Source organism: Erpetoichthys calabaricus, chromosome 17 (genome assembly GCF_900747795.2).
Source record: "Erpetoichthys calabaricus chromosome 17, fErpCal1.3, whole genome shotgun sequence".
NCBI lineage: Eukaryota > Metazoa > Chordata > Cladistia > Polypteriformes > Polypteridae > Erpetoichthys > Erpetoichthys calabaricus.
In genome coordinates, this window is record NC_041410.2 from 14706445 (window position 1) to 14733191 (window position 26747).

Below are 26747 nucleotides of genomic sequence, written 5' to 3' on the forward strand. Positions count from 1 at the left end.
AGCACCCAGTACTGTTGGAATATGCACCAGTTTCCCATAACCCTGAACTGGATAATCTGGTTATAAAAACTGATGGATGGATATATGCAACTTAAATGATACAGTATAAGAAAAAAAATACATAGAAAAAAATAACATTTGAATAACTTAAAAGATGTTCAGTTCAAAAATATAAAAGCAGTCTCCAATTAGGCAATTTACAAATGTAAGGGGAAGAAAACACCATTTACTGTACTAAATAAATATTTATTATTTTTGATAATGTGGGGTTATAGTTTAAGAGCAGCACCTGTAATTTGTTTGAAAGTTAGCTAGAAGTGATACTGTAATAAACTAGTACTAAACTCAGTCTGGCAGTTTTAATAGTATGTTATTTGATTTTTATGTTGAAAGGACTGTCTTAAGGTCCAGGCTGGTCACAATAAACAATTTTTCTAGTGATTTTAGGCCGCAGCCTTCATTTACATAATCTTAGTGAGTTGGGGGGCAGCTCTGGCATGTCACACCAGTCTGCAACTCAGCCCAGATTCTGTCTTAATTCGCAGTGGTGGGCATTTGTGCTTGCACAAGCAGCCAATCAATGAACACTCATCCAGAAGTACAATACACAGAATGCATTCACAACGAGAAAGGAATGTGGGTGTTTTGGACCACGCAAACAGAACAGAGCCTCATCTGTCTGATGTCCCGTGAAATCTGAACCATAAGATAATGGAAAAAGGGATGTAGATTGTGGCTGAATTCGCCATACCTGAAAAGTCATTGTACAGCATGCTGTGAATTAGAAATTTGAAACTCTTCTTGAAAGTTGTAACAGCGCTGTATAATTTGTCAACCCCTTCAATTCTAGTCTTGTAATCTGACAAGCTAAAGGGGGCAAGATTGGCAACTGCAGTCGTCAAGTTTGACTTCCCTTCAATTTGATGTCATGTAATGTGCAGTTGGCCTTAGGAGCCATTTTGAGGTTTAATGACTCTCACTTCTTGGTACCCTGTTGTCACACTCTGTGACACAACTACATTTCCAATCTACCATACCTGCCCATAGAAAATGATGCCAAAGGTATTGGCAGTATTGGGATTAAGCCATTAAATTACTCAATTTGCTACTTATCTTACCATGTTCTTACGGTATTGTATTGCAGAAGGCCCATGAGCGACTTGATGCACAGTGGGCTTGCATCATCAGAACTGTGACTCTGGACCTCCCAGCATTTTAATTTTCTCTAGGAAAGCTGTTGACTGGAGGTTGTGTTTCCTCTCCTCTGCCAACTAGCTTAATCTCCATTCTAAAGTTAAAGGAACTTTATATTGTCATGATTTGCTTTTGTTACAAATAAGGACTAAACACTCTTCCTTTACCAGATAAAGTGATTGTTTTACTTATGCAATAACAGCTGAAAGTGGGAAGTAAAGCACTGAATCAATAAACTTTTTTTAATGCAGCCTACACGAGCAGCAGGGAAATATAAAATCTCCAAATGTTGCTTAATGAATAAAAGTACTTCAGTGGCCATTTGGATTTGATTACTATCTTTAAAGGTTTAAAATGAAAGTGAGCTGGTGCAGCAGAAGATAAAGCTGGAAGTAATGACATGGCAACATTCTGTTGTGGGGTGGCAGCCAATCCACATAAACAGGATCTCAAAGTTGATCACCAAGTTCTTCGACTTTGGACTTAGTGCCATCCACTGGAACTGAACTTTGGAATTCCTAACTAGCAGACCTAGTTTGTACTGATTAGTAGCATTATTTCCAAAATATTAATCATTATCACAGGCAGCTCATGGGGGGTTGTATTAAAGCCACTGCTGAACACCTTGTTCAACTATAACTGTGTAGCCAAACAGCTTCAACACCCCATTAAATTTGTTGATGACGCCACCATCATAGGCATGATCACCAGTAACGATGAGGCTGCTTATAGAGAATAGGTTTACTTGTTAACATAGTGGAACCAGCAGAGCAGTCTCCTCAGTGTCAGCAAAACCAATGGGCAGGTCATACACCTCAGGAGGCCAGAGGCAGACCAGAATCCCATCTAATTCAGAGATAATGCTCTGGAGAGGGGTCAGAAGCTTTAAAGTTCTTGGCAGTCACTATCAATGACAATCTGAAATGAACATAACACAACTCAGCTATTATTAAGCAGGCTAACCAATGCTTTAACTACCTTAGATGTTTGAGAAAAGCCCAGATAACTACTATTTACTATATTCTCACCATCTCTTTCTGGTGCACAGTGGAGTCCATCTTCGCAGGCTGCATGACACTGTGATAAGGCACCTACTTCTCAACTCTCTGGTTTACATTCTCTCATAAGTGGTCAGTCATTTATACTTACAAATGATGACTGGAGTTACATCTAGTGCAACTACCTCCACATAAATATTAGTCAGAGTATGTCTAAACAGCAGACAGTTCTTCCATCTCTGAATTCTAATAAAGAATACTGTTGAGGCATTTCTCTTGTCCCACATATTCGCCTTTTGGATGGTGAACTCTACTAAAACATTCTATAGTCTCTCCGTTATATCTCCACAGAATAGTGGCCATGAGTGAACATCATTAAACACGCTCCTGCCTCCTGGGGCATCTCTCTGCGACTCAAATCAGATGGGCAATGTGGCTGACTAGTAGTTGGAGAGCATAGGGTTACTCCGTTAACTATGAATAATTTCTCTCTCCGATCCTAGGAGTGTTAGCTAACCTGGATGTCATCAAACAACTGTGAAGAGCCTTTGGGAAGGGTGTTAACTTTGTTTTTTTTCTATAATACTCATAACCATCATGCCCCACTCATTACAAAAGGCAAGACAATGAAAAGAAGGATGGACAATAATCATTGTACTGTCCATGTGGTGGGTGGTGACCATCTACTGGATAAGAAACCAAGCCTCAAACCCCAAGAGTGCAGATTTAACTAATACCATTAACTCTCAGCAAATCGCTTAATTTAATAGGTTTTAGTAATACTTAATATACTGCTTCTATAAAGCTCACTGGCATGATGTACACTAGACAATACACTACCTAAAGTTGTCTTTTTTGGCTATACATTATAAAGTGGAACAGAACAACAATTATAATTTCAGCACTTACCGTTTCTTCAGTTGCTTTTAAACTCTCCTGAAGAACATTGCAGTTGAAGAAGTGTTGTGACTAATTTCAGGTTCATCTACCTTTAAGGTTCGAGGGACTGAACTTTAATAGGAGGAGATATATATAATATAAATGAAATTAAAAATAATATATTGGAGTACATGACTAATACATTAAAATAAGAAACAAAAAAAAAATCATAATTTTAGTCTGATAGTGACACAATGGCTGAACTAACTGCACTGGGTAACATCAGTATAGAATTTGAATTAGAACCAAGAGATAAAACAAAGTCAGAATAATAGCCAAGGTTGAAACCAGAAAATCAGAACAAAAGAAAGGACAGAAATTATAATAAAGATAACAAAGAAAGTAAATCAGAAGCCACAAGAGTTTCACCGAAGCAAAAGATGCAAGTTATAATCAAAAGCAAAAGGGATCATAAATGAAAAAATTGAGAAACTCAATAATAAACTAGAGCTTAGTATTTTTAGTGAGTATCCACAAACAGGCAAATCAGGACATGCACAATGCTGACCATTATACCTCTGACCCTATGATGTCATATCGTTGTTTGTATTATGTTCCTTGACCTCCCAAACCACAAAATGAAGCCCATGTTATTTGTAAAGAGCATGGTACAACTGCTAGAAAATGTAAAAAATAAAACAAGTCACATCACAAAAATGGCACCTTACAGTCTCCATCTGTATTGTGCTTCTACTACAGCTTTCATCCCAAAGATATGCAGAGATTATTAACTTGTGTCTTTTTCTTCTTTAGGTTTAAAATGAGTCAAGTTCAGAGATAAAACACATGCAGGAAAAGTTTACATGAAGCCAACATAAGCAATCATTTCTTTCAGTTTTCTCCATGAAGATATACTCACACCTGCAGCGGACAAGAGCTACTCGCCTGCTAATGTGTTTCTGCCACTTAAGGTTTATTGTCATCAGCTATTACCAGTCGTGTAGCCAAAATACAAAGCAAGAAGCACAATTTAAATTCTGCAGACACATCAAAATGACAGAAATTCTCACTCCTCTTCTGGCTGTCAGGCAACAACAGCAGTTTCAGGGTGAGATGTCTAGCACCAGCTGAATGTCACAAATCTTTAATCATTTATCCCTCTTTAAATTTGCTGGTGATTGATCCTTCAAGGAAATGTTAACAGAATGCAGCTGATGAACTGTGTTCTGCGCCTGAAGGGAACTAACAAAATATAACCAAGAGTCAATGGGGGAATACAAAACATACTGAAAGTGGGTGTGGTCAGAGATAATCAAGCAATTAACATCCCATCATGCTTAAGGTCGAAAAAAATGCCAGACAAACCCTATTATTCATTATATTGGGTAGCACAGCTCAAAGGTGAGAGAAGGATACATTTTGGGGGCCGGTATGGCTGAAGCTTTAGTAAGTTGATATTTTATTATGAAAGATGGCTAAAATGTTACGTGCTACATGTCTGAACATAGGTACCTTTTCAAATACTTACTGACCTGAGCTTCTTGTGTAGAAAAAAAAATATTCTAAAGGATAAAAAAAACTTGAGATGCTTAACAGAAACCAAAATGAAAAGTTCAGTAAAAGATATATTTTGATTAACTCTCATCCAAAGTATGGTGCATCACTCTCCACTATTTCACTTCAAATTGCAAGGACGATGTCAGCACCTTAGTCCATACAGCATACTGGACTATTTGCTGCCATCTACAGGCCAGGAGCTCTCCTGATTTTGTTACAGAAATCTGCAGCCTGTATTTTTTATCTAACATATAAGAAGCATCATGCTTTCTAGCATCTCAGGGAGCTTAATTTTATCCCAGTAGCACTGGTGTAATGCAGGAACCAACTAGAAAGGGTTACCAGTTCACTGCAGGAGCTTGTTCCATCAATTATTATTATTTTACTTACTTGTCAAAATATTTACAGATCTCTAGTAGCTTTTTTAACTTTTTTTTAACCAAGAGAATACCGAAAATTGTGAAATGCAACTCTCAAGTTAATATTAAGAATAAATGATGTAAAAATTAACCATTGTCATAGATTGACAGGACCCCTACCTGGCTTGGACACGTTTATAGTGTAAAGATCAGGAGTAAGAGTGTGCACTGGGCATTATCTCTCCCAGATCACTAGGTGGCAGACTCCCTGGGTTGCTATGGCACCACGAATTCCTGCAGGGCTTCATGGGAGTTGGAGTTCGGAACAGCCCTGTTTGGTTCTGGGGGTGCTGAAAAGGGTTGCTGGAGGGGTTGCAGAGCCCTACTTTGTTGGAGTTCTGCCTTATCCGGAAGTGATTCTGGACCATGTTGTTGCGGCCCCAGAAGTTCTCCCAGGTACCTGAATAAAGGAAGCCAGTGGCCACTACTCCGGGAGCCAGAGTTGGGAGGAGGAGGAGGATGAAACTTGTCAGAGGAGGAATGGAGGTAAAGAGAGAGAGAAACAAAAGGAGAAGGAGGAGAAAGTATTGTGTTGTTTTGTGCCTTGTGTTGCTATATACTGTTCTGCTAAGGGGAACGACTGGAAAGCATTCCCTTTATAAATAAATCCATGTGCTATGTGCTAAACTTGTGCCTGGTGTCTGCTTGTGTCAGGTTTGGGCAGCTGGAGTGCCCCCTGCAGGTCACACCATACTCAATTACAGTGTTTTATGTTAGTCTTGATTACGAGAAATAAAGCCAAAGCCAAAGAAATTGGGTTTATATTTTCACACATGTCCAGGATAAAATAAGAAAATGGAGTGGTGAACTATTTAAAAAAAATCTCCTCTTTTTCATACTTCAGAACTTTAAGCCATACTTCGCAGCATGTACACTAGTTTTCCCAAATACAGACTGCTTAATTTATTCATATATCTTAACATCACCTAAAGTTTAATTCACACACAATGTACTGTATATTTAATTAATTCAAACAAGTCACTAATGCAGCTTTAACTTAAACACAAATCCATGTATACAGTACCTACCTAGCTCTTAACATAAGCAGATTTGCCTTTGTTGTAAAGAAGTAGCACAGCAAACTGACTGAAGATTAACAAAAATCTCAGGTATTTTCTCATTTTACCTGTTTATCTTTTAACACAAGGTAATCTATGAATAAAGCAAAGAGTTGGCTTCGGTTAGAGTTTTAATGTTTTACACTATCATTTTTTACTAAAAAATGAGTATGAACACAATGCACATCACTCTGTAAACATTACTGATTTTCTTTATACAAACTCAATCAATAATTTGACATTAAAATCCTTCAATTTACAATTCACACTGATGAAGGCAACTTGCAGTATTCATTTTGGCGAGTACAATAAGATATATTTAAAAACATCTAATTAGATAGCACTGGTCAATGCTGCCACCATGTGGGCAAACTAAAATTCCTATTTTCTATCATTACATAAGTTTAACACATTAAACCTCTAGTGATCTGAGTTAGGGTGGCAGTGGCCAGAGCTTATTAAAGCCACAGTGGGCACAGAACAGGAACCAGCCCTGAATGGGGCACAAGTCAATCACAATATCCAATTATGCACATAAACCAACATGGCAAATTCAGAATGCCAATCCACCTACTAGACAGAATACCCGAAGCAGAAAGACAAAACAAAGCAAAAAAAAAACCCTAAAAACAGAATAAAACAAGTACAAACTTAAAACTGACAACGACTGTGTGCCAAATTTGAATCCAGGTTAGGGGATTCTGTCCAGAAATTTTACAAAATAAAAATAGTACACTAAGTTCAGAAAGGGTTGTTTTAAGAAAGGGCTAAAGCAACACCTCAACAATGTGCTAATTGTTAAGATTTATGATGCACATAGTCTTATATTAACAGCCTACAGGATGCCTGACTGCAAGGCTCTTCAGCTAAGAATAAAAATCTTTCCTATTGCATTTAGACATAGACATTCCCATCCTTTTTTTCTGACACTTCATTTTCTGGTTCTATAAATATCCTCAATTCAATTTGCCCTTCTGATGGCCTTATTACTCTGCCTCTTTTCGTAGGCATCTTTGCTTGATTTTGATAAATTAATTTACAATTATGCTAAGAAATGTCTTAAATAAAATAAAGACTCATTTGTGAAATGTATCCTGGGAAGCACATACTGAACTTGAAAGAAAATCTACAAGAAAAACACAGTTATGCAATTGTTGATTGTTTCCCATTTCCTATTTAAGGGAATATTCCTAAAAGTCCAGAAAGAAGCCACATTGTAAATAGAATAAACAAAACTTTATTATATTTTCAGGTTATAAATTAAATCTTGATTTCATATACATTTCATTGAAAAACAAAAATCACAATATTAACTAAACACAAAATTCTAAATCGAAAACCTTTATTTAAAGTTATTTATTTGCAAATGTTTTAACAAAGGTTCAAACAACTTCATAATGTACAGTTAAACAAATGAAGAAATGCATTCTTTAAAAATAAGTCACTAAATTAATACTGAAGAAATCTAAATTGGTACAATAACTAATAGTATATACAACAGGCAAACATTCAGTTTCTGTAACTGTTTATTAAAAAATGATTAGTTGTTTCTTACCTCTGTTAGTGCTTGCTATTTTGCTACCATTTCAAAACCCTAACTGAGGCCACAAATAAAGTGCAAATAAGGTACCCAAAACATATTTTAAGTGTTGCAAATACCATAAAAAATGAAATTGAAAATAAATACCATAAAATTAAATTAAACAGATGCAATAAGAATCCAATTGCATATTATACCAAATAAAAATAAACAACCCCTGAAACAGTTCAGTGGCATCAGATATTCTAAATGTTTTCTAAAACCAGTAGTTTGGTGTACAAATGTAGAAGCCTCAGGAAATGTACAAAAAAGATAAAACAGATGTATGTAGAAAACAAAAACATCCTGAAACAGTAATCATGTCAATATAACTTATGTAAAGTTTTGGTGGAATAAACATGGTATGTACAAAGTACACTGGGTAACCAGTTTATTAGGTCCATCTACAGAGTAGCAAGATGGCTCCCTACTTACTCTTAAAGTTAACATCTAAGCATGGGAGGAACTAGGTGTGGAAAAAGTGGCACATGAACTCTGCCTTATATGTCCTCCAACAAGTTCTATAGTCATTGACTGAACTTTACTCTTGACAGCTCCTTCCATTTCATACCAAAGACGCTACAGAGAAATGACATCTGGTGACTGCAAAAGAGTTTTAGGCTTGAATTTTCTATCACACCAGGTACGTTTTTTCCAGCTCCTACTATAATGTGCTTATATTATCACAATAATATCACATTCTAGCTTTTTAAACTGACAGCAGTGGAACTCAGTTGGGTTTTTTTTGCCTGCCACATCCCATCTATCATAACATAAAACCACCTGTGCCTTCAGATGTGTATTTTTCTGTTCCAGTGTTATTCTGAGATCTTAGCTAACTCCTCATGGTATGTCTGTTATTCAGCTAAAGTTGTGCCAACCCCAATTAGCTCCTATCTTCAACAGTCTTTTTCCAACAACAGAACTACAGCTGAGAACACGTCTTTTGGATGTTTGTCTGTTCTCAAATAGCCGATACTGGGATGTTTTTCCTCACACACTCACAACAGTGTATCTGGGAGCTACATCAATGCCAAATTCAAAGTCTCAAATGTTTAGTCTTACCCATTCATTAACTGAACTGTTCCCATGCAAGCTGTTCCTAACTGCCTACCTGGATAAAGTATCTGAATTAAGATGGAAGGGCACATGTATCCAAAAAAACTGTTGTCTCTGTGTACATGAACCATGCCACTTCAGTATTTAGCACAATGCAAAACATGCTTACATTAACATTAAAATTAAATTGTCAATCATTAATTCTTGTTTGTATATAATGCTGTCTTATCAACTGTAATAGAAAATTGATTCAATTAAAACATGCTAAAACACTTTTGCTGTTTTTGATCTGTAAGCTAGTAAGACATTAACAAGAACACACCTGATAAGGCCTTTGTATTAATTCTGCTGTATGCATAGAGTGGATATGCCCAAGAGTTCAATTGTACAAAAAATAATCAAGCTTCAACAAATTTAAATTCAAATTTGTCATCTCTCTCTATATAAAATCCAATCTTTGTCTATCTGCTTTTCATTAGAGAACTACTTAAATGATTCAGATGTTTTTTTTTTCTATAATTTAATTGAACATTCCGGTTAATTTTGCGACATCTCTCATTGCGCTAAGTATCATTGTCCAGTTGCGGCACCGATTTATTTGCGCAAATCTGAGAGACAGGCTGCGGGCTGAGGGGAGGAGGAGGCGGGACCTCAGGAGTAGGGAGCTATCCTCAATCACGCGCCAGCCTCCATTCGAGTTGCTCTGCCTCTTGCCACGTGTCCGAGCATACCTTTCCCCCGCTTAGCTAGCAATACCTGTTTGTTCAGCAGACATTATCATCTAGAGATTGTTAAAGAGTTACATTTGACTTTTTTGTGAGAGAGATCACAGCTACGTGTGTTTTAGAGGATACCTGCTCACTGGCAGAGATATATCAAAGCCACGTGCTCTTCTCTCCACGCAGGGGACTCTCTCCCGTCAGAGCTGAACACGATCAGGTACAGTGGCAATGTTTCATGTTGGAGCATACCTACCTTCCACTTGGCCAGAGATACCTTTCCAGCTTTTTACATTTTTGGCAAAGAGATCACAGCTACATTCTAGCCCCGATAGAAAAAACAAAAATACTGTATATCAAGAGGCCCTTCTGATGGTCAAACTAGAAATTATGTCCTGATACCTTCATGCAAGAACAGTTAGGTAGTAAGAAACTCGGCCAAGTCAATGAGCTGTGCATCAAATGGGTAAAAAAATAAAAACCTTCTAGCTTTAACAAAGACACTTTACAAAGGCACCTCAGTTATATCACACTGCATCAGCTGCAGTTTTTAATTTACTGATCTTTATGGATCACTGGCTACAACAAAGAATAGTGTCTGCAGATTTAATTGCTCAAACACTTCATTGATTAGAATTATTGTAAATTACAAGAAACTACAAGGACAAAGGAAGCAAAGTTAAAAGGCATTATAATAGAAAATGTCTTGGTTACTATGCAGCAAAACTCAGGTCTCCAACTCAACCACAAACATTCATGTGAAAATATTAAATCAGGAAAGTTATTGCAAGGCTATTTTAATATCCTGAGTAGAAAGTCATAGCAAGAAAGAACAGCATAAAAACATAAACAAACGCAGACTAATTATCTGAAACATCATTTTTCTTGCAGTATCCTCTGACAGTGATACAGTAAACAATCAATAAAGTCTGGTGATGGCGACCTTAGCCACACAGCAAGCATCCCACTATGAACTCGGCAGTGCATCAGGCACGGGATGGAGGGGAGCAGCTGACAGGCAATTATACTCTCCTTACCTATGGGGAAAGCAAGATAGAGATTTAATGAAATACATAAGAAAACTGTATACAAAATAATATAATAATGTTAAAATAATACTGATCATTACAACATGCCACAGTCAAATGGGTGTTATCCACTTGATGTTTACATGTTCTACCAGTGTCTACATAGGTTTCTTCCCACATACCCAATAATGTGTAGGTTAAGTTAATTGGAGACTGTACACTGCCCCATTTGAGTGTGGGTGTAAGCATGTGTGGACCCTATGATGAACTGGTACCATCTCCAGTGCTGGTTCCTTTCTTGTACCCACTGGTGCTGGAACAGGCCTCAGATCCAGCAAACCTGAACTGGGTTAACTAGTATTCCTCCAGGAAAAAAGTGAAACGTAGAATTTAGGGCTCAATGGTTGCTGTTGATCTATAAGTAAAACTGAATAGTACAAAAAAAAAATCACAATTTACAAGGCTAAAACAGACTTCACACAGCCAATGAACCAGATCCCAGGATTTGTAAAGCTGCAGCAACAACTGCTGAAATATTATATCACCATAGACAGTTTCTGAATATATTAAATATAATGTCAAACTAGATACACATCAATCACTTAAGAAGTGACTGAATAGAGAATCGTGTCAACTAAGCAAAGTAAACAAGTCATATGAAAGTCTGATTTAATAAGCTGCTTATGCTGAATAGCCCTCTCTGTTCTATACATTTTAATGGTCACATGTATGTCTAATTTAATATTCTACTTAGGCTGAACAGTTCTCTCTGTTCTGTACACTTTAGGGTCATATGCTCTGGTTTCCTTCCACAGTCTAAAGACATGCAGGTCAGGTGAATTGTTGATTCTAAATTGGCCCTAGTGTGTTGGTGTGTGTGCGTTCACCCTAAGATGGACTGTCCAAAGTATTGTTCGGATAGGCTCTAGCTGTCCCACAACCATGGCCCATATAAGCAGGTTAGAAAAATGGATGGATGGTTGTACAGTTAACAGGCTAGTAATGTTTGAAATAAAAAACAAAAAAAGTTGAAAGCACTTCACCTGTATCAGTTTAAAGCAACAAACATCTTCTCTAGTAAAAATCAAAAAACAATAGCAACATAGAGAACATCCATCCATTAATTTTCTAATGTGTTTAAAAATTACACATCTGTATCTATATATGCATGCATTATTGTAGATCTACTCATGCACATATGTATACCCATATAGTTTAAGGTGCACAGTATGGCTTAAATTCTGAGTGATGATTTCTTATTGGTGAATGAACAGCTATTCAGCTTTAGCCTGACAAGATAAGCACAAAGCAGCTAACTTTGAGTAAAAGTGTGCCATCAGGTATGGCTTAAGGAGATGCTGAAGAGTGTTTATGTTGTTTTACTTTCTGCATTTTCTGTCTTTATTAACCCATTAGTTTTTGTTGTATTACCCTTTACTGGTATACGTCTGTGGTTTGGTACTTCTTTTTTTAGACATAGCATTAAACAGAAACTACAATAATACAAATATTATTTACAGCAAGTATGTGAAATCCAAATGAGTTTAACTTGATATTTTACAGTCAAGAAACACAAACATTAGGGTTATGAAAGACAAATCAGGGCGGCACAGTGGCGCAGTGGGTAGCGCTGCTGCCTCGCAGCTGGGAGATCTGGGGACCTGGGTTTGCTTCCCGGGTCCTCCCTGCGTGGAGTTTGCATGTTCTCCCCGTGTCTGCATGGGTTTTCTCCGGGCGCTCCGGTTTCTTCCCACAGTCCAAAGACATGCAGGTTAGGTGGATTGGCGATTCTAAATTGGCCCTAGTGTGTGGGTGTGTTTGTGTGTGTCCTGCGGTGGGTTGGCACTCTGCCCGGGATTGGTTCCTGCCTTGTGCCCTGTGTTGGCTGGGATTGGCTCCTGCAGACCCCCGTGACCCTGTGTTTGGATTCAGCGGGTTGGAAAATGGATGGATGGAAGATAAATCATACTCACCTATAATGTCAACAATATGAAGACACAGGTTATCTTTCAAAACGTTTAGTGTTGCAGTGAGTGGGTCTTTAGCATTCGACAATAGGTTAAGGTTCTGTTTCACATCATTGGCAAAGGAAAGCCAGAGCTTGCCATAGTCATCTGTAGAAATTATGAGGGGCCTACATGCAAAATATAGAAGGGTAGTTTTTAATGCAACAACCTTAGCAGATTTAAATAACACTTGATTTGCCTCATTTCCTATAAATGGACGTAATCATTAGGACAGTATCAATTTTTGATATTTTGAAACTGATACAGTATAAGTACTATATATATATATATATATATATATATATATATATATATATATATATATATATATATAATGTACTATTGAGGACATATTCACATGTTATGCTTCAGTTAACCTGATGATTCATTCCTCCACAGAATGGAACACAAACCACTTTACTGAAATGGTTTAATTTTCATTCAGGGATATCAATAACAGAAGACTCTCAAATTGTAACACTCATTGCAAAATACAATATAATGTACCAAATATTTATAGAGCTTCATTTGTTTATTTTTATTTGAAAATACTACTTACAAGACATTTAGTTTGCTGTAATGGATGCATTTAAGTAAAACAACATATCATTAGCATTAACCAAAAATAACAGTTAAATTGTCATTTACAATATGCATATTCCAGAATCCAGAATACTATATATATGCTTACATACACCGACTCCACTCCACTACAGAAGATTAAGCAGTAAGGGATCTGTGTGATGCAAAGCAAGCAGGGTACTTGTGACATCTGAATATCTAATGCCATTAGGCTTATATGTAGCTGTCCGGTGTTGTACATTGGGATTTTTATATATCCTAACCTTTGTGAATGTATTTTAGAACCACTGTGATTCATTTCCTTGATAAACATACAGTTATACATTTGCTATCAGTAATAACACTGAATCTTAAAGTACTGCATTTGTCATTTTCTGCCACTGAATAGCAACTAAAAATCTATACTATCTTAGCGACACGCATGACAACACCACAATTCTCTGTACATTCATCTAACTGACTTTTGAAAAAGACAAACCCAAATATGGTCTGTCACAGCTATTTGTTAGTAGGAGTCATAAAAGTTATTTAAAACACCAATCCACCTTTGTGAACTGAAGTTGTTGGTTTATATAGCTGCTAATAAAGATTACACTATCAAGGCAAATGAAAAGTAAAACGAAATGTGTGACAACATTACAGAAACAGAAATATTAGGGTAACAGTTGAAACAGCATTTCTGATGTAAAATCCATAGACACAAAAAAAAAAAAAAAACCAAAATGGCACAACTGGCTCATCTCTGTATATCTAGGCAACAATGGCACTAGTCAAGGTCACCAAGACATCTGCAACTCTATCAACTTTGAAGGAATTGACTTCAAGGACAGTCCAGAAAGAAAAAAGGCAAAATTAAATATGCCACAAGTATAAATATATATACAAAAATCTAAATACAGCTTCCCAAAATTATTTATGTAAGACTCTTGAGATGAAATAGTAAAAGACTGTAGGTGGTATAAAATTCGAATTTACTTGTCTGCTATGTGACCAATAATTACATCTGCTGCAAGTACAACACCAGGTATCATCTCTAGAACACCATAGTAGTGACTTTATCATACAATAAAGTTGTATCTCTGTAACAGGGCATGAAAAACCTGCACAGAGAAAAAATATAATAGAGACAGCCAAGTGCAGAAAAATCCTGGAGGAAATCCACTGCACTTTGGTAGATGTTTTTTTTTCCTGCAGGACAATCATCCATCTATAAAGAAAATAATACACTGGAGTAACTTAAAAAAAAACACAGGTGCAGTCCAATCAATAGCATAATACTCAATCCAAACAGCAATACAGAGCTTAAAATTTATTTTGTGTCCGACTCTTGCTAAAATTAATTAGCAACCATTCCCTATTAAGTCAGCAGGCTTTTACAAGCAAAAAGATTAGAGGACTATCCAAAGATAAAAATCAAGCAAATTGATCATGACAAGAAAAAAAAAAACAGCAGAGAAAATAGGCAGTGTAATAATAAAAAATTTAGAAAATCAAGAAAAAAGAAGAAGTCAGCTAGCAGTACTCACATCAGCCAAGGAAAATAACTATAGTTGTTGACAGAAATTAATCAGAGTTGTAAAGTAAAACTTCATAAAAAAAATGCAACGATGAAACAGTACAGTTAGGGAATGTGTTTTATACTACAAGGAAAACACAGACCTCATAGACAGGCTGGTAACATCAAAAGCATCAAGTATGAAACAAACTGTGGATGTGTAAAAATAAAAGTAGTATCATGGCTTACATATCTATGCCTGGCCAAATCTAGAACTGGTTTTGTCATCTTAATTGATGATTTTTAACTAGTTATTATAGAGGCTTTTTTCCCCAAAAGTACACTAATGCAGCTTCCTGTTTATATACAAATATAAAATCCCAGATTCATTGTCTTGGCACACAATGAAATGCTAGCCAATGACCCAGAAAACAAAACAATGTATTTCATATGTGGAAAATCTGAAAACTCTTAAATTAGCCAGATTTCTCATTTAAATCCAATTGAGGTTTCTGGAAAGGAGATCAAAGTCAGAACCAACATGGAAAAAGAGCAACTTAAAATGACACTACGAAAACCTTAAAAATGACGACTAATGAACAAATCAAGGATTAGGTCAGTGATTATCAATCTGTGGGGCGGGCCCCCCTAGGGGGGCGCGAAGTAACAAAAAGGGGGGCACGGAGATGTGAAAAAAAAAAAAAAAAAACAAGAATCAAAAATATGAAAAATACATCTATTGAAACCAAAACAAATTAACTTCAACTACATTCTTATACTAGAAAAATAAATATAGAGTTAGATAAATATCAATAAAGTTAAGTAGGTATAATAAAATATGCATCTATGATATATCATTAATTAAAAAAGAACAAATTGGTATTAGTGGGCTCCTTTCAAAAAAACGTTAGGGGGGCGCGATTAAAACTGTTATGAAAACTCGGGTCGCAAATACTTAAAGGTTGAGAAACGCTGTATCAGGGGATGGCAGGTGGTCACAGTCTTGATGCATTTATCAGATGTCAGGGATTTTCAACCAATTACTCTGTTTCATACTACTGTGCCTTACTTTAAATAAATCCAATCAAGTGCCTATGCTCACCTGATTTGACATAATTTGGAAAGCATAAAGTGAAATTATGGTGAAATGTTTAAAAAAACACTTGGAAATAAATGTGATATTCTGTACATTTGCCCCATATTTATCTTTCTGATTCACACATGATACTCAACACTTATGGAGGTTATTGGATAAATAAATAAATATGGAGGCCTGAAAATTTGTAAACAAAACAAAAGCTCCGTTCAGTTTTTGGGTAGCTGATGGTTGTGTATTCCAAGTCTGACCAGGCAGCAAATTTTCATGCTGAATTAAATTCTTCTAGCAATTAGTGATCAATTTACACTACCTGACAAAGTCTAGCAACGTCAAAGTCAAAGAAAACTCCAGTTCTGATATTTCCTCAGACTCTAAATGGTAGGTGAGATTTCCAACAAGATCTAACTGTGCACAAGGCTCTTCCATCAAAAGACAGCTCTGGCAATTTACTGTAGACTTGGCCTCAAGTGAATGGAAATGATGAGTTGCACTATTAAATACCTGCAAACATAAAAATGGGAGAAGGGTGTAATTTTAGATTCGTATCTTCAGGGTAAGAATTTTCATTTATCTTTTATATCACTAACATAGCATTTTACCTTCAGTTTGCTTTGTGGAAAGCAGAGTTCAATATGAGTAATCGGAGTAGAACTGTAGCTGGTAATAAAAACAACCAAAAGTAAGCAGTCCTTCTGGTAAATTTTGCAAGCAGACAAAGATAAAAAGTCATTGTAAGCAAGCTGTTCTACTTCAGAATGTGCCTGTTGTGATAGCTCTGCTGGCAAAGAAAAATACTGATTGCTTGATGGAAGGAAACTAATTTCTGCCGGACTGTGTGAAGGCTTTACAACTACCATATCATCACTGGTAAATAACAAAGAAGAACCCTTAGTGGGGACAGTCAACATTTCTTGTTTACTCATTTTGTCATAGTCCAGAGTAGTAGAATCTGCCTTCTTTGAGAACTTGCTAGTAAAAAGTGTTCCCAAACCATTCAAGTTTTCAGAGGATTCCGAAAAGTTGGCATTATCCAGGAGATTCTGGGGTGGACTTTGTAGAGAAAATTCATCCCGAGAAAGCCTTTCAGTTTCCTTCGAGTATTCTTTGAGTTTGCTTCTTTTTCTAAACCTCTGTGCATTATTCTCTGACTTTCCCATCTGTTGTAAGAGAAAAATGAATAAGATAAAAAAAAAAAAAAAAAAAAAATTAAATTTTATGCTCTGATTATAAAAAACTAGCTGTCCCCCGCGGCTCCGCCCACGTAGTAGTGAAACAGGACAAACTCCATACCGATTCAAACGGAGGCTGCCATGTGAGTGAGGAGAGCCGTGCCTGGCTCTCCACTTCTGATGTCACACTTCGCCCTACCCTTGCCCCGCAGCCTCTGTCTCGGATTAGCGTGATTATATCACTCCTGCAAGTTAACTATGCATATTTTGTGAGATGAGAGAAGTCACAAAATCGATCATAATGTTCAAGCAAACTACAGAAAGAAAAAACTCGAACTAAATCCGTCAAGTAGTTCTATGGTGAAAAGCGGACAGACATAGTTGGATTTTACTTATATAGATATTAAATATATATTTAAAAAAAATTTAAGTGTCGCATTTTTGAACAGGTGTATAAGTCAGGGTCTGATTTTATGGGTTTCAAGACCCGACTTATATGTGAGTATATACAGTAATTAAACTCTAAGTCCATGTCTCTTAGAGAATTAGGTGGTGACAGTTGCAAAATGTCAAAACTTCATATCAAAATATTCCATCCAAAAATAAGATTAGGAGGAGATGTCTAGAAGTAGTTAGAAATGACATTACCTCTGCAAATACCAGAGTGACAAAATGAACACTGATACAATGTTTAGATTCTCAACTTAAAACTAAAAGTCTTCCTTTCTTAGTCAGGTTCATATTGTGGAAATTTGTAAACAATTACAGTGCATAAAAGATCTGAGTTAATGCTCAATGCAAAATATACAAAGAAATATGTGTTATATGTAGCTCCTGAAAGTCTTTGAGAAATAAAATTCACACTTAAAATAACTGATGTGCCCAAGTAAAAACACTGCCCTTTGGACACACTTGTGGGGTTCAGTTTTCATCCCACACATGTTTTGATTCAGAGAACAAATCAAACATAAATAATACACTTATAAAAATGAAACAATTTTTTGTACTCAGATACTTAATTATAATTCAAGCCAGAAATAGCCTACAAAAGTAATTTATGCAGTTATGTTTTTGCAACATGGATGGATGGGATCATTTTCAGCTCCATCTAACAAAAGTTAATGAACATCACTGTGCGTAAAAATTGATTGTTACTGGGTATTTTAAGGCGGCACGGTGGCGCAGTGGGTAGCGCTGCTGCCTCGCAGTTGATCTGGGGACCTGGGTTCGCTTCCCGGGTCCTCCCTGCGTGGAGTTTGCATGTTCTCCCCGTGTCTGCGTGGGTTTCCTCCGGGCACTTCAGTTTCCTCCCACAGTCCAAAGTCATGCAGGTTAGGTGGATTGGCGATTCTAAATTGGCCCTAGTGTATGCTTGGTGTGTGGGTGTGTTTGTGTGTGTCCTGCGGTGGGTTGGCACCCTGCCCAGGACTGGTTCCTGCCTTGTGCCCTGTGTTGGCTGGGATTGGCTCCAGCAGACCCCCGTGACCCTGTGTTCGGATTCAGCGGGTTGGAGATGGATGGATGGGTATTTTAAAGTGTCTGGACTGACTGGCAGACAATGGCCCAATAAAGATAACAAAAAAAATTACCCACTAAGCTCTAACTTACTTAAAGAAAAAAAGAAAATAATCTTCAATCTAATCTACATCTACTGGACAGACTTTGGCAAGATAAAAGTTTAACTTTATTTGTTTTCAAGCTCCAGATCATAGGAAAATCTTTGGACACAATGTCTACACCATCTGTTGATGTGTTTTACTGACAGAGGAAAATCTATTCAAAACAGAAAACAGGACAAGTACTTTTACACAAAGGACAGTGGGAACATGGTATAATAATTAACTCAGATGTGCACCTTATAATTGTTCTAGAAGCAAATAGGTAAGAAATTAGGACAACGTGGCTACTGGTAATTAAACAAGATAGATGAAGTAAAATTATCTTTTGTTTGTAAACCTTCCTGGGTCTTGAGCTTTTTAAAAAAATGACATAGCCACATGTTCACTCTGTTACCATCTGCTTGAAATGTAATGTAAATGTACTGTGTAAATATAAGTTGCATGTCACTAAAGCCCCACTGTTACAAAGAGTTTGGGAGCATGCGCTCATTATAGCACATTGCTGCACCCACCACACGACAGACCACCTGGATTGGGACCCGAATGCGGCTAATGACAAATTTTCAACATTTTTTGACAAACTCAACCACCATATCATTAACAGATTCACAATTCAACTTTATTTCACTTAAGTCACTTAACATGATTCAATAACTACATCCATCATCCAAACAGCACTAAGTGTTTATTTTTCTTACCAGGCTTAGAGTGTCATGGGACCCAATGCCTACAAAGAGGGATGATGCCAGCTGCTGTTTTTCCTGGTCCTTGACATTTAATGCCACTGGTAACAAATCTGATTGTACTGATGCATTTTCAACTAGTTTTTCCATAGTAGTTGCCTCTACATCAGGACAAGATGCAGAGGGATGATTAACTTCTTGTGCGGTTTCACTTTGAGGTAGATAGCCTTCCTTACCCCAAACTTTTTTCACACCTTCAAGCTTAAGACTGTTTGATCTATAAAAAAAAATCAAGGAAGAACAATTCTGTAAAGTTACTAGATGCAATGATACAGTTGAAAATGAATGCAAAGGTACTTCAATGCAAACACGTTAAAAATGGAAACAGTTTCAACTTTAAAAAATTTGGATATGAGCATCAGCAGGCTGTGTGTCCTAGGAACCAAGTTACCCGAACCATTCTATAACATTTCAGTAATTATTTACTGCTATAATGTGGATCTTTTTGATCATAAAATAGGTCATTACGATAGCAATTGACGAGAAGAATTAATAATTAATGGCAGAATTACGGTATTTGAGGATTCCTCTAGAGTGCCTCTTTCTCTTGCACGATTTGGCTCAAATTCTAATCATCACATAGTCATTTAACATCAGGCATAAGTTTTGAGTCTGATATTTTTCTGTCCAGCCATTTTAGCTCTAGACTGTTCTCAAGAAACTGTGACACACTGACACACACCCATCATCGAGATATCGATGTTTTTGGTATCGGGGACCTTAAAACATTGAGATCTCTCGAAAACTGGAGATCAAAATTTTTCATCAATCTAAAGTTTTTGCTCCCCTCTCCCCATAGACAACAGGTTATCCGGGTGGCACAAAGCAAAAAAGAAAAATAGTATAAAATACAAATTAATTAAATGTTTTATTAAAAATATTTAGATACAAAGTACACAAACAATAGTTTGCATTAACAATATTTTCTTTAATACTTACCCTTTTTTCTGTGTCAATTCAGCACTGTTCCCTGATAAACCAGAACTTAAGGAGAGTCCTGTAGGAGACTGTCTTCCTGCAATGCTATAGGATGAAGCACTAATTGGTAAAGACAAGCCATATGGCTCAAAATTCAGGGCTAAAATAAATAAATAAAAAAAACTTGTTTGTTATTCATTCAAATTAAAAGAAACCCATAATCTCTCAAACAATTTATTCTGGTACATCCTATCAATTTCCATATCTGTTGCTAAATCTGATGCATAAAATGGAATGACCACATAATCAGTATATTTTTAAATTCCAAAGCACAATAGTGTACTTAATGCAGAATTTAAGTAGAAGCATGTATTAAACAATATTTTGGCAAAAATGCATGTGTTCTGCATGATTTGAGCAAACAACTGGAACAGTGACTCATGAATTACGTGACACGATTCACACAAGATGTTTTCTTTTTTCCGTACACATTTTTAACATCATTTGCTATTGTAGAGCATTGGTCACCACAGGGTTCTACTATATCATAAATGTTTATCTTTCTGTTCTGCATGAAAATATCAGAATAAACATTTTTCATGGCTATCAATATAATCTACATGGAGTAAGTAACACAAAAATTTCAGTCAAAAGCATGACCTTAGGCATTTTGAAATTTTTTTTTTACTTTTTGTAAAGAATACATAAAAATGAACAAAATTTTATTTAAAATAATTATTGAATTTCTAATGTTTACATTTATTACAGTCTTTTACTTTGTGGAAGCACTGTAACTGCAAGGAGCTTACACAATCTTAGTGTGTCTAGTTTTATTCCACATAGCAAAAACATAACTGTTAAGTTAAATGGTAACTTTAAAAGATTCTGGCAGTCTAGTGTGACAGAGTGTGAGAAAGTGCCTTTCAATGGTTAGTAACTTCATTGAGACGTGGTTCTTACTTTACTACCAATGTTGATAGTGTAGACCCTACTTTGCAGTGACATTGAATTAGATTAAGCAGATTTAGAAAACAGACTGATTAATGATTAGTAAACTATAGGCATTTGTATTATGTTGTAATTTGAACTCTCTATTTAGGTGTTATTTTTCGTAATTGACTCTAGGATTTAGGAATTTAGCAGTGGATATATAAAAATGGAAAGAATGTCAAATAAAAATATTTTTTTAAAAAAACTTTTGATCAGACTTTAAAAAAGAGAATTGATTTGCAAAAATGACAAGGATGGAAGAAGATCAAGAGCTTAGCTTTTTCTGTTTAAAAAAAGAAGAATAAATCAGTTGCACAGCATCTAATTTAGAAATGCCTAATAACAATTTATAATTTGAAACCTTTCACAATATGAAAGGAATTTCACTGAAATCTACGTATAAAATCTTAATGATTAATTAACTGATGCTAAAAGCTGTTAAAACTCATCAAACATATCCTATAGCTTTCTAAGGAGGTTTTATTGACTTATACCAAAACACAATTTTTCGGCAGACTTCTAAGTAGCATACTAGGTTATCTGTAAAGTATTCCAATGTCAAACGTTAAAACAAAGAAAAAAAAAACTGGCAAACAAACTGCAGCATTTACCTTTGGCTTGAGAAAGTTCCTGTTGTCTCTGATGAGGTGGTTTGTAAGGTGCAGCTCCACGGTCTAATGCATTGGCCACAAATTCATCCAGAAATGACAAAGATATGTCTACCTACCAAAATGCAAAAACTTAATTCCACTATTAAGAAAAGAAAAATGAACTCTTGAGCACTGAAATAGCAGAATCTTGCTCTGACTTTTCAACCCATTTAACTTTCATGCATATAACTCCTCTCAAGTCTCTCTGGAACGATCATTCCATCATTTTCAGTGAAAAAAACTGCATAACCAAATTTAAATAATAACAATGAGAATCTTCGTATATTTCTTATGTGTCAAGTGAATGTTGGAGGAAAGGTATGAAAACATTCTAATTAAGTCAGAGTGATGTAGTAAAAATGGACAGATTAGAAAAAGGGTACACAACTACATTACATATTCAGAACCTCTCTTAAAGTACTGAACACAAGACACAGCCAATGAACTCAGTGGGTTTTTAAAGGTAAATTTTGACAGACACACAATTACCCCCCCCCCCCCCCCCCCCCCAACCTCAAAAATATGAATCTTGTTCTTCTGATTTACATGCAACACGTCAAATAATAGGTGAATTATTCAACCCCAAAGCATTAGGTAACACTACCTTCCACGGGTATGTACCAACAGAGAAATCATTGCTCATAAAGAATCATCCATTGGTTCATTTTAGGTTTGTTAGAAAGCACAATATTGAACCATCTTTTGGAAACGTCTTGTTTTCAGAAGAGACCAAGTTTGAGATTTTGGCCTCAATTTACACCACAATGTCTTGCACACTCTTAACTCTTACTATGCCTAACAAAACTGTCCCTAGTGAGGTATGTTGTCAGAGATATCATGACCATGGGATGCATCTCATCAGCAGCAACTGGGCAACTTCTTAGAGTCACAAGAAAAATGGATGGATCACAAGGGAATTTGCTCTAATCTGTTAAAAAGCCTGAAAGTAAGGAAAAAAATAATCTTTTGTTGGGACAATGACCATAAGCACAGGAATAAAGCAATACTTGAATGTTGTAATATGTAAATAGTAAATGTCCTTGAGTGTTTTAGGATGAAAAACATAAAGGAACATATATTGCAGTATTCAAAGATCAAAAGTTGTCTTTTAATCATTCCCCTTTAGACAGACAATGTTTAATAAAAAAAAATCTCACTCTGTACTCCTCTTACTAAGTATACTGTTATTTTAGTTTTTAGTCGTAAAGAGGCAGAAAACGTGAGCAGCCCGTTTGGTAAGTCAATTCGTGAACTCACTGTTCTGCACATTTGCTGAAGGCACCCACTTGCTGGGGAGAGAGTGGATAGCAAGAACTAGGGATAGCTTTGAATACAATGGCACCTATTACACACTTCAGCAAATCTGACTAATAAGTAGAATATGTCAAACTATTAAATCCATTGTGGTGGATGGCCGGCTAAATATTCCAGCCCTCACCCCCAGGCCGCCAGGTGGAGCTCTCCCGACAGCATGGACGTTCCCCGAATTCCAGCAGGGCCTCATGGACTTTGTAGTTTATATGCAGAGCCCTGCTGGATACCATGGGGGCCTCCAGGAGTCGCTGTAGGGAGGCTGTCGGACTCGTATGTGCCCTATAACCCGGAGGTGCGTCATGATCACATGACAGGAAGAAACGACATGCCTCCGGAGTGAAGAAGAGTTTTTATATGACCCGGAAGTGTTCCTAATCACGTGGACAGAGAAGGTGAAACACTTCCGGGTCAAGGACTATAAAAGGACTATGGGAAATCCCAGACTTCGAGCTGAGCTGGGTGGAAGGGTGGCAACACGTCTGGGAGAGGAGGATTGGTTTATTGATTGATTATTGTTTATTTATATGAGTATTGGGGAGTGTAGGGTGCTTTGTGCACTGTTTATTGATAAAATAAAGTCATATTGGACTTTTATCTGGTGTCTGACGTCTGGTCTGAGGGTTCAAGAGGACGACCGTGCTTCAATCTTTCACACCATATAGCATGAAAGGAGGAGTATTTTCTTAATATTTACTTGAGCGCCACTTTTCTTTAAAATCAATACTAGCAAAGCTGAAGCAGAATCTGCAACTTAACAGGCTTTTAAGATCTTTGCTTGAAATATGGGAGCTACGGTTTTATTTTATTATTAAGCTAACATTTTTCAAGCAACAAAGATTAAACATGAATAATAAAATCAGTACCTCTATATCTTCACAGCTTGCATCCTTGGGTAATATTTGTTTCATTAGTTCTCTGTCATCAAGTAGTGCTTTCATTTCAAATGCATGTTGTCTCTGAACTGTATCCAGACACACACTATGCTTCTCAGCAATTTCAGTTACAGTGCTGGAACAAACAGAGTCACTTGCAAGTTTTGTGATTGCCGCCATGATCCAGCTCTTTGTTTCTTGTGAAATGGTGCTTTGGTCAAGAAGCTTCTGTAATCTTTCAGCCACAATCTCTGAAAGAGTGTCTGTTTTAAGATATGAATACTCTCCCAAAACCTGTGCAAGACAAACAAATGTATCAATAATGAACATACACTCAGACTATCACAAATGTTTCTGATAAGCCATAAAAATTAAGTTTTAAATGTGGCTTATTGCAAAAAATCAAAAATTATTTTAATTATAAGCTGTATGGATTTAAATACCATGAAAAACTAAATTAACACTGTACTCATACCACTTTTTATATAAAAAGGTTACTATCCACAAGTAGTATAAAAAAGGCTTAAAAGTGTTTAAATTGTTTTTTATTTTGGTCTTTGAATATTTAATGTTACTGCTGTAATAGTATATTATGCTAATAATGATGCTGAACCAACATATGTACAAGTATATATGAGTATATATGCAGGATGATCAAACACTTTAAACACAAAGCAAGTTCAACAAAGGGCACAGCAAAAGCCTAATAGTAAGCTGAGGAAGACAACAGCAAACCATAAAACTGAACAAGGGACCACATGGCAATAAGTGCACTCCATCACAAGTAAAGTTCTTCACTACAACCCAAAGCCACAATATGCAGCTCCACAAAGCACTGCACATCATCTTCAAATTTGTGGTATGGTTGAAACTGCTTAGCATTACCAAGACAACAACTCTAATTAGTAAAATGCCAGCTAAGGACCTGCTTCCTCATGTTTAATTGTTACAATGTAAGAATCACGGAACTATGACAGGTAAACTAGCCTTTAAAGTTTTTAAATAAATTAAAGACAAACAGGCCTTAACTGCAGGACAGCAGTTTAGCTCTCCCTAAACCACAGTTGTACAATTGGGGTGAGCTGACTGTGTCAAACACTGAGATAGCCAAGGCACCTGAGTCTGTCTGCTGTTGGATCCCTTTTAAGTATACAGATGGTGGCAACCAGTCACTAGAGACTGAAATCAAGCGTACCATTTTGACTACAATATAGCCACCATTCCTCATTAAATGTATGAATGTTCAATGTTTTGAGTGGTTGACCTCTGATGAGTTTTAAGAAGTAAGCACCAGCATAAATAATTTGTGCGTTGGTTAAAATGTGGCAGTAGTGAAGGACTGGATGAAGTCTTCCTTTGTCAGCCATTCTTCTCATGAAGAAATATACTGTGTTTCAGCACTCTGTCCAACTTCTCTGCCAGTACAGACTAGCTTGCACTTCCATGAATTCAGGAGTGCAGTGATTTGTCAAAGTCAGAATATATGCAACATTATAAAAAAAATTAAAATACTTAAAAATAATGAAATAATAAAAGGCAGTAAAACAGATGGGGGTGATCAGGTTTTTCAATGTGAATATTTCAAAAAACAAAATAAATCTGCTAATTAAGCAATATTATGCCAGTGTGCTAAGAATCATGGTTCCTAAAAAGATCTTTTCATCTTACCCAGCTAATGACTTGAAGGAATCTCTGTGGAAAATTACAGTTTTCTTTATCCAAAAGAGACAGATAGGACTCTACAGCAAATAGTCGCAACTGTTTGTCTTCAATTTCATTCTCAAAGCCTAGTTATTTATTTGAAAAATGAAAAAATAAATAAAATATTAGCCCTAATTTGATGTGCATATAATAAGCAGATCATAAGACAATTTAAAAACAGTGTTTATCTTTAGATCTAGGTTTCTGTGTACTTTCACAAATGTTGCAGATAGATAGATAGGATAGATAGGATAGATAGGATAGATAGATACTTTATTAATCCCAATGGGAAATTCACATTCTTCAGCAGCAGCATACTGATAAAATAAATAATATTAAATTAAAGAATGATAATAATACAGGTGAAAAAAAACAGACAATAACTATGTATAATGTTAAATATTAACGTTTACCCCCCCTGGTGGAATTAAAGAGTCGCATAGTTTGGGGGAGGAACGATCTCCTCAATCTGTCTGTGGAGCAGGACAGTGACAGCAGTCTGTCGCTGAAGCTGCTCTTCTGTCTGGAGATGACATTATTTAGTGGATGCAGTGGATTCTCCATAATTGATAGGAGCCTGCTGAGCGCCCTTCGCTCTGCCACAGATGTTAAACTGTCCAGCTCCATGCCAACAATAGAGCCTGCCTTCCTCACCAGTTTGTCCAGGCGTGAGGCGCTCGCCACAACTGTTTGATAGAACATCTGCAGCATCTTATTGCAGATGTTGAAGGAAGCCAGCCTAATAACTAATAATAATTATTAATAATAATAACTAATAACATAATTAGCTATATATTAATATTAATATATATATATATATATATTATATATTAATCATTTATCAAAATCTATTACTTAATTAAACACAGAGAGAGTTGAAAGGTATGTATTAATTTAGTACTCCTGTCTAAGGCTTACATTTATTAGCAATAGACCATATATTGCCTTCAGATAAAATATCAAACTGCATGAGATCATAACTTTTTAATATTTGAAGAAAAAAAAACTTCAGTTTTTATCAACATTCATTAGATACCAAGCTTCAGCACTTTTACCTTACAAACAATGCAAGTCATATTACTAATACAAGCTTTTATCT

The 26747-nt window shown here is 36.2% G+C and overlaps 1 protein-coding gene across 1 annotated transcript in view; it reads right to left on the reverse strand.

Moving 5' to 3' along the window:
• Window positions 1-7326: 7326 nt before the first annotated feature.
• Window positions 7327-26747, reverse strand: part of ap4e1 (adaptor related protein complex 4 subunit epsilon 1) — a 43171-nt gene continuing 23750 nt past the window's right edge. The window contains exons 13-21 of the mRNA XM_028822728.2: window positions 25616-25734; window positions 23939-24241; window positions 21723-21834; window positions 20143-20281; window positions 19159-19420; window positions 16272-16829; window positions 15983-16173; window positions 12464-12624; window positions 7327-10499 (exon numbers count right to left, since the gene is read on the reverse strand). Of these exons, the coding sequence (XP_028678561.2) occupies window positions 10339-10499; window positions 12464-12624; window positions 15983-16173; window positions 16272-16829; window positions 19159-19420; window positions 20143-20281; window positions 21723-21834; window positions 23939-24241; window positions 25616-25734 (2006 nt within the window). The 3' untranslated portion in view covers window positions 7327-10338. The remainder of the gene's footprint in view (window positions 10500-12463; window positions 12625-15982; window positions 16174-16271; window positions 16830-19158; window positions 19421-20142; window positions 20282-21722; window positions 21835-23938; window positions 24242-25615; window positions 25735-26747) is intronic.